Raw genomic sequence first — 8,951 nt, 5'->3', positions numbered from 1 at the left:
GCCCTGTAATAGTCTGGCAACCTGTCCAGGGTGTACCCCACCTCTTGTCCAATGCCAGCTGGGATAGGCTCAAACCCTCAAGAGGATGAGGAAATACAGAAAATGGATGGATGCATGGATTTTACATTAGGGGGATTGTGGGAGCTTGATGATACAGACTAATTGAAGTCAGTATATAGCAGCTGCAATCGTTTTCACCATTCTTGTTTAAATCTGTCTCCTGTAAAACCACCATCTTATTGAAAGAGCAACAGAGAGTGCAACTTCAATGAGAAACATTTAAAAAAGGAAGCATTTTTCCTGGATAAATGGGCCTGCATCGCTAGAGCTAAAGGTGTACTGTACACCAGGTGTGTCAAACTCATTTTAGTTCATTAGCCACCATCCATCCGTCCTTTTTCAACTGCTTATCTGAAGCCAAGTCGCAGGGGCAGCACGCCGAGCAAAGCACCCCAGACGTCTCTCTCCCCAGCAACGCTTTCCAGCTCCTCTTGGGGGACCCTGAGGTGTTCCCAGGCCAGATGAGATACATAGGCTCAATTCCAATCCAGCCCCTAAAGACTCAAGCCCTGAACCCTCACTGACTTAACTGACGTCAGCTGTAAGTGATTGAGTGTGAGAGTCTGAAAGGGCTCCGGATGCTACAAATAGGAATGGGACAGCACTTATCCCCCTCTCTACAAAATGTTGTTGACACTGGCGGCTCTGGGTGTGATCATTTATCGGTTATTGTCAGCATATATTCCACACACAAAGAATATAGGTTATATCTATATATATCTATAGATATATATATCTATCTCTCTCTCTCTATATATATATATATCTATAGATATAGCTGTAGGCTATTCTTTGTGTGTGGAATATAACCACTGGTATTCCTCTGACTCTTGTGTGTTTATGTACCATCTTAAATCCTTGTTAATGTAATGTTTCATTGTTTATCTATCAGTTTTGTTCCCTCTCCTTCCATAATATTACCGTTTGCATATCTGCCGACCGTGTTTTCGGTTTTTTTTATAACACTTCCGCTGTTCCGAGGGCAACCCCTGTATTTGACGTCACAACGCTATGAACTGTGGGTAATTTCCTTACCGTAAGTCCGCATTGATACTGACCTACGGTAAGGAGGCATAAAGGGCTCACTCACTGACTCACTGACTTGACGATTTGACAATGGGACAGCCCTCACGCACTTAACATGAACGCGCCTCTAAGTCAGTGAGTCTGTAAGGGATCGGATTGGAATTGGGCCATAATCCCTCAAGCGTGTTCTGGGTCTGCCCCGAGGCCTCCTACCAGTGGGATGTGTCTGGAACACCTCCAGTGGGAGGCGCCCAGGAGGCATCCTGATTAGATGCCTGAACCACCTCATCTGACCCCTTTTGACACAAAGGAGCAGCAGCTCAACTCCGAGCTTCCTCTGGATGTCCGGGCTCCTCACCCTATTTCTAAGGCTGAGCCCAGCCACCCCATGGAGGATATTCATTTTGGCCACTTGTATCTGCGATCTCATTCTTTCGGTCATTACCCAGAGCTCATGACCACAGGTGAGGGTTAGGACGTAGATGAACCAGTAAATCAAAAGCTTTGCCTTCAGGCTCAGCTCCCTCTTCACCACAACGGTCCAGCATAGCACCCTCATCACTGCCGACACCACGCCAAACCCCTGATCTATCTTATGCTCCATTCTACCCTCATTTGTTAGCAAGACACTTGGGGCAGTAACTCACTCCCAACTATGGGTCCCATACAGCCTAATTTGATCTCAAGTGGGCCAGACCTTTCAAACAAGTGAACAATAATCTATAAATAACAACACCTCCATTTTTTCCCCTTCCCTTGAGTGTTAAGGCGTACATTCTGAAAATGTTCATCCATTCACAAGAACAGATGATGAACAGCCTGAGACGTCTTAAGGAAAATAGGTGCAATTTCAACCAAATGTCAAAGTTCCTACACACTCAGTCCGCCCCCTACTCACTATCATTACATCTCCATTTTACCATACACTTTTGCCTCTCCTTTGTAGTAATGCTGGCATCACCACAACAAACTATTGAGGGAGCAGGTCAAGTTATCCCCTGCCTTACAAGTCAAAAGTTTTGGCAGTTCCTTAGCAATAGGGTTCCACAAATATTAATTAAAATATGACCACAATAAGTATTCATAGTTTTGTATTCTGGTCAGGGTGGGAAAGTCTCTGAAGCAGCATTTTAAGCCCCTTGCACACCTGCATGAGCTGTATGTGAGAATGCAAATGTCCAAATCAGTCAGACCAGACATTAATTGGACTTTATCCTGCCAGCTCCTGGGTACAAAGTATGTGTAACGTCTGACTGACGTGTGAATAGGGTAGGTAATTGCCTGGAGAATTCACAGCGGCGGTGGTGATGATGTTTTTATCATGCAGCTTGCTAAAACTGGAAGAAATTAAACATCCCCGGGTGACGAGAAAAGGTTATGGCAATGAAAATGTCTAAGTCGAGAGACGATGACGATACGATGACATTCGGGGACTTCTGTCAGTAAGGGCCAAAGCTGAAATCATCAGACAAATTCAAGGAATGGTGAGAGACTGCTGTTTAAATTACGAACTGGCTACATGACTGCCGTGTTATCTGCCTCATGTTCTAGGCTCCACCCCTTTGCCTAAACCAAACGGAGTATTTCCAGTAGGTGAGAACAGGACACGGACGGTCTTCTGTTGCGTGCTACAAGTGTGAAAGGCAAACTCCAGGCAATGTCCAGACCTGATTCTCCAGACATTGTCTAGAATTCATATGAGAAAACGGCTCTACGTGAAGTAGGCTACTAACTTTTCATCATTCTCCTAAAACCTGGCAACAGTCAGCCTTCACGTGCGCTATCAGGTGTGCAATGTCATCCAGTGGGCTGGAATAGACCCTTTGGCGGGCCAGTTCAGGTTTGCGGCCCATATGTTTGACACACCTGCTCTACATAGTGTGTTCATGTTTGAGTTTAGAGATTAAAAAGTTGGATTCAAGAGCTCGGCAAAACCACATGGTCCAAATAAATCCACCTGTTATCTTATAACAGAAAAAGGTAGATATTCTTGAGAGCAAAAAATGACTACAACACAAAAATGGCTGAAACACTGTAGAAGGGCAATAAGACTACAAGTGATAAAAACTGTGATAAAAAAATGATGAAAAAACATAAATACATTTTTTATGTATATTGTCAGCTTTCATGGAGCCCAGCTGTTGAGGTCACGTGACACTCTGCTCCACCGTGGGTCACGTGACGTGTTTTGTTGACGGTTGTCGCTGCATTTTGCACGATGAATTCACGGGATGGTGCAATGTCATCGCCTCGCTAGCAGCCAGCAAACTGGAGGGGGGACAACAAACACCTGGACCCGGCTGCAGACGTCCTGGGCTCCGCGAATGTTAGCCGAGCCTCGGTAGTGTCGGTGACGGGAGAGTCCCCACAGTGATGGTTTAGTCCTCGGTTTAACACAAAAAGGAGGAATTGTATTCACCTCGACAGGAAGAGGGACCGCAGCTCGGTGAGTTCATGTCTCGAAACCTGCTTTTGTGAGGTAAATTTGACACCTGTATGTCCTAAATGGCCTTCGCTAAAGACAGCTGATGATTAATAGAGTGAAAAATGTAATAATATCGGTAAACTCAGCATGTTTTATTTTGGAAATACCTAGCTCTATTCCTCAGCGCCATCATTAGCATTCATCAGAATCCTTAGGGATTGACCAGCAAGTCGATTGTCCAATCAGGAGCTCCAGAACGCAGCGTCGGACCAATCAGAGAAGAGCAAGGCGGGTCCAGGTTGATAAGGAAAAACGTTCACGTCTGTAATGGCTTTCTTGTTTGCTACAACACAATAACAGAGAAACGGTTGCTTTTACTATATAGTATATGGTCTTATGAGCTTAATGACACGAATAATACACATAATTACACATAATGGAAGGGATGGAGCCACACTGAAATTCACAGTCCTCATATGACCTGTTTTACTACATATATAAACCCCTATGCTGTGAAATGGGACTTCAGTGAGGCAAAAAAAAGTGCTATAACACTCTCCATGAGGTTAACGTGGGTGTAAAAGCTACAACAGTTCATATTTACTGATCACCCTCAATAACAGTGTCAATAACAGCAAAATATTCTATTGACATGGGACTTAATCAGCTGTTTTATTATCACTTATAAAGATAATCTCACAGTCCTGTTCCTGGTTAAAACACTGATCTCCATCTGCCTGTATAACTGGTTTCAGCATGTGGATGTCAACGACCTGCCTCTTTTTTGCCCATCTGCCTGTAGTTTTCCTTTTTCTGACTGACCTAATTTCCTGGGTGATGTCACCCCTTTTCACTTTATAGCACCACTCGGACCTTTTCCTCAAGGCCGTAATCACCTCTAACATTGACAGAACCATTTTCAACTTCCCTCTGGAGATATTTTTAGAAACTTAACAGCTAAAACGACCATTTTAAAGCATTTTGAAATGGAAACTGTAAATTAGGGGTTCTCAAAGTTTGGATGATTGGGTGACATTTTTTTGGGAGCAAGGATATGACTGAGGGCAAGGCAAGGCAGGTTTATTTACATAGCACATTTCAGTAACAAGGCAATTCAAAGTGCTCCACATAAAACATCAAAAGCATCAAGACAAAGTGCAGAAGTTATAAAATGATGTTTAAGAGCAATAAAACCTTAATAAAAGAGCTAGAGAACAGACAATAAAACGCCAAAAAACATTAAGACAAGTATAAAATACAAGAATAAAAGTTACAGTGCAGTGTAAGAAATGAATAAATATTTTTATAAACCTAAAGCTGAAGCAGACATCCAGTTTTCTTTGAGTTTATTCCAGATATATGATGCATGAAAGCTAAGCGCTGCTTCCTCATGTTTAGTCTTGACTCTTGGGACACAAAGCAGACCTGTCCCAGAAGACCTGAGAGGTCTGTGTGGTTCATACCGTAGCAGAAGGTCAGACATGTATTTAGGCCCTGAACCTTGTAGTGCTTTATCATTAACAACCATAGTATCTTGAAATTGATTCTCTGACTGACAGGAAGTCAGTGCAAAGATCTGAGGACTGCAGTGATGTGATCTACGTTCCTGGTCTTAGTGAGCGCTCTCAATCAGCTGCAGCTGTCTGATTGATCTTTTTAGGAAAACCTGTAAAGACAGTGTTACAATAGTCAAGTCTACAGGAGATCAATGCATGGACAAGTTTTTCCAAATCACGCTGAGACATAAGCCCCTTTGTCCTTAATGTATTATTAAGGTGTTTGTAACCTGCTGACTTTGTAATTGTCTTGCTGTGGCGATTGAAATTCAGGTCCGAGTCCGTGACTTCCCTAAGATTTCTAGCTTGGTCTGTGGTTTTTAATATTGCCAACTGATGCTGAGCACTGACTTTTAATTGTTCCTCTTTGGCTCCTAAAACAGTTACCTCAGTTTTGTCTTCGTCCTTATGACGAAAACTGTGGCACATTTAATCGTTGATTTGTTCGATGCACACAGTCAGAGCCTACATTGGACCATACGCCTCAGGCGAACCTGGCCTATTTTGTTACCACACAAGAAAAGTGCACACACTATGACTTTTTTATGACATTTTAATGACATACTAACATACTAACAATAGACAATGGTATGGCGTATGTAACACTCATAATACATAGTAATAAAATAGCGAGACAGTATAGTATTTGACATTGATTTTACCTCCCCACAACAGTTAAGCAACAACTTTTGCTGTGGTACGTCAACACTGCTTCCACAAACCACACGCAGACCTGCAATACACTGGTATTAGAACTGGTAGTAATAATAATAATAGCAATATGTGACATTTATTTATGATTGTGATTACATTTGCCAATGATTATTCCAAGTGGTGGTACCTGTCATAGCATAGCAAATTTTTAAAATCTATTTTTTAATCAATATATTGGGGAGGTGTTCCCTCCCAATATATATTACAATTACTGCCTCGCTTTTACCCCTTTTGTTTTTTCTTTTTTCATAATTGCTTCACTTACATATTATTTTGTGTACCTTCTAAATATAACTAAAACATCATGCTTATTATCATACTGCCGATTGCTCAATTTCACTTCTCTTTTTTTGTTTGTTTTCTGGTGTTACTATTAAACAGAAACCGAGACCAGAAACCTTTGCAGTCATCACTGCTGGTTTCAAAAACAAAACTAAGCTACAGAAAACCTTCATAAATTGTTCAGAGACTGACTCGTTCATTTAGCTCTAACCCTGAAGCTCAAAATGTCACTCTGTTTCTCTCCCCAGCCGCAGTAGAAGGCTGACTCGACTGTGTCCTGTGTTCACTCAAAATGGCTATTGCGAGACAATTTGGACTACTGGTGTGGAAAAACTATCTGCAGCAGGTGAGTTGGAGGGAGGTCAACGTACAATCAGCATGTATGTGCCCTCTTAAGGTGCTGACATTGTTTGCAACTGTGAATTGTCACAGGTGTCTGTGTTTAAAGAGCAGAGGTCTTTATGACAGTATTTGATAAGTTATAGTGTTACGGGACGTCATAAATACAGTAAACTGTCTCAACATTTCTAAATGCATGATGTTATTCACTTACTTGGAAACTGGCTGACCCAGATGATATACAGTGTGCCTTTACGGTTGTTGTGTCACAGGCTCAAGCTAGGTCAACACATTAGTAGCTGTCACATGCTTCTCCGAGCCTTATATGTCGATCTTTAAGGGGAGTTCCAGTTTGTACATTTTGGTTATTTTGTTGCTTAATTTTTTAGATTGTGACATGGAGCATGAGACGTGATCATGAGACAAGATTTATTACAATCAGATTTTGTATTGTGTAACTATAGATTCAAGTGTGGGATATTTTACTGAAAAAAAGATCCAGGTAATTTTAAAATGGTGCAGACAACCATGGGAAACAAACCAAGGCACTCTGTCCTCAGGTGAAATAATCTCATATATTTATTCTTCAAGCATAGGCACCATAACAATGTTGTTCCACCACTTTCAGACTTCCTGGATCTTGTTTTTTGGTACTTTTACCTGTCTCCAAAAAGCACCTATCAGACCAGCCATCTGAGCCAAGCAGTGCTTCCTTCTTCCATTGTTGTGATGAGTTTTTTGAGTTCGGCAAAAACATGTATGTATTCTATAGGCTACTGGAGATACACATGCACACATGTAATTATATTTTCTGCTTCACATTTCTACTGTTAACACGTTAGGCTGGTTGCAAACACCTGATCACAACCCAAAATCTCCAAGGAAGACTAGGTCGCAGTTCACTCGAGCACCATTTGCACCATTATGTAGTTCATGGAAAAATATGTCACGGTCAGTCTTCCGTTTACAGAAGATAGGAAGGAATTTTCATTCTAAACAGTGCCAGTGTATGCTCTGAACGGCAGCTCGCATAGTTTTGAACACTAATATCAGTCAGTGGTTGCACAATGCTGCCTGCAACTATTCAGAAATGAGATTGGCTTTGTGTTGCACAGCGTGCGTGGTGTGAGATTGCTGCTCCATCACCGTTTTTTTCCACTCCTCGCCTCTCCAGTTGTGGTTGTCGAGATTACAGAGACTCCATTAGGACCAGGAGGGGAAAAAAATACAGTGCATCTTGGAGCTGCTCGTCCATCTTGGCTGCAGAAAATATACACAGAGTGCATTTTAATCACTTAAGCTGTATTACCAAGTATAATGCATGCATTATGACGTTTTACCTACTTCAGCGAAATGTGGATGTTGCTACTGAGGCCTGCTTTAAAAAGAGTTAATGGCATTATTTCTGTGCCATCTTGTTTTTCGGTGGTGTCCTTATTCTCATGGACAACTGGCCACATTTAGGGAACTTGAGGTCGTGCTGACATGTTTCCAGCTCAGCTACAGCAGGTTTTGAAAGAAAGAGATCTTGAGTTCTTTGAATGTTTATCACCAGACTTTATCTCTGTTCTAAAGTGGCATGTAGCCTAACAAGAGCAACGTGAAAGTTAGTGTGAACTTTATCTTGAGTTAAGGAAAATAACTGTTGCATATGACTAACCCCTATAAGGGAGCCATAAAGGAATCCATACAACATATTTTTTAACTCCTCTGAGCCATCCTTTTCCCTTTCCTCAATAAAAACCATCGCGCCCTAGTTATTGATGAGGTTAATGATTTGCAAGTGATAGCTGATGTTTTTGCTAAATTAGATACTGTATGACAGTGCTTGAGAAAATTACCCCAGTGTTATTTTTACTGACTGGGGTAATTGTCCCAAACATCTCCACATGGACCTTGTCCCACTGGCATCAGAGGAACTGTGGATAAGGCTGCAGAGCACACACGTACATGTTATTAACTAGCCTGTGGAATAAGTCATACAAGGCAAGGTGATAAGGTGCAGCTCCTAAAGGAGTTTCACTTTTTTCTTATTTCTGCGACTAAGTGACCAATGAAATCTTGCCGACTAATGACCATTCTGGTCGACTATTATGGGGCAGCCTTGGTCATGACCAGAGCATGTGAGCGGAGCGGGGAGTGGGAGGATTTTGTGTTGAGCGAGGAGTGGCTATTTTTTTAAAAGGTGGAGCGGAGCCTTATCCCTCGCTCCAATTTCACTCTGGTCGCTCATGCCCCATCCAGAATGCATCTTTGCACCTGCATACACCCACACTATTTTCTTTCAAAACTATGGAGTTTACTGTGTACTTCAGAAAAGAAGCTGAGAAGAGAAGCAGCGGTACCTTGGAGAACGGTCCCTAACTGCGGGGAGAGGCGAGAGGGCTTCGGAGGTCGGCCACTTAACCTGGTCCGTCTCCTCCACACTTCGACTATTTCCACCCTGCCAGCGGTACCGTGTAGAATGGTCCCTAACTTGGGGGAGAGGCGAGAGGGCTTCCCCGGAGAATCTACCAAGCTCATGTTTTATTGGTGCCGTAGCATTGTTC

The 8,951-nt window shown here is 42.4% G+C and overlaps 1 protein-coding gene across 1 annotated transcript in view; it reads left to right on the top strand.

Annotated features, from left to right (window-relative positions):
* The first annotated feature begins 3,297 nt into the window (after positions 1–3,297).
* Positions 3,298–8,951, top strand: part of abca3b (ATP-binding cassette, sub-family A (ABC1), member 3b) — a 38,230-nt gene continuing 32,576 nt past the window's right edge. Inside the window, exons 1-2 of the mRNA XM_050069548.1 lie at positions 3,298–3,532; positions 6,312–6,409. Of these exons, the coding sequence (XP_049925505.1) occupies positions 6,356–6,409 (54 nt within the window). The 5' untranslated portion in view covers positions 3,298–3,532; positions 6,312–6,355. The remainder of the gene's footprint in view (positions 3,533–6,311; positions 6,410–8,951) is intronic.

Source organism: Epinephelus moara, chromosome 18 (assembly GCF_006386435.1).
Source record: "Epinephelus moara isolate mb chromosome 18, YSFRI_EMoa_1.0, whole genome shotgun sequence".
Taxonomy (NCBI): Eukaryota; Metazoa; Chordata; class Actinopteri; order Perciformes; family Serranidae; genus Epinephelus; species Epinephelus moara.
The sequence above is the reverse complement of the archived record's forward strand: the minus strand, read 5'-3'. Positions and strand labels throughout refer to the sequence as shown.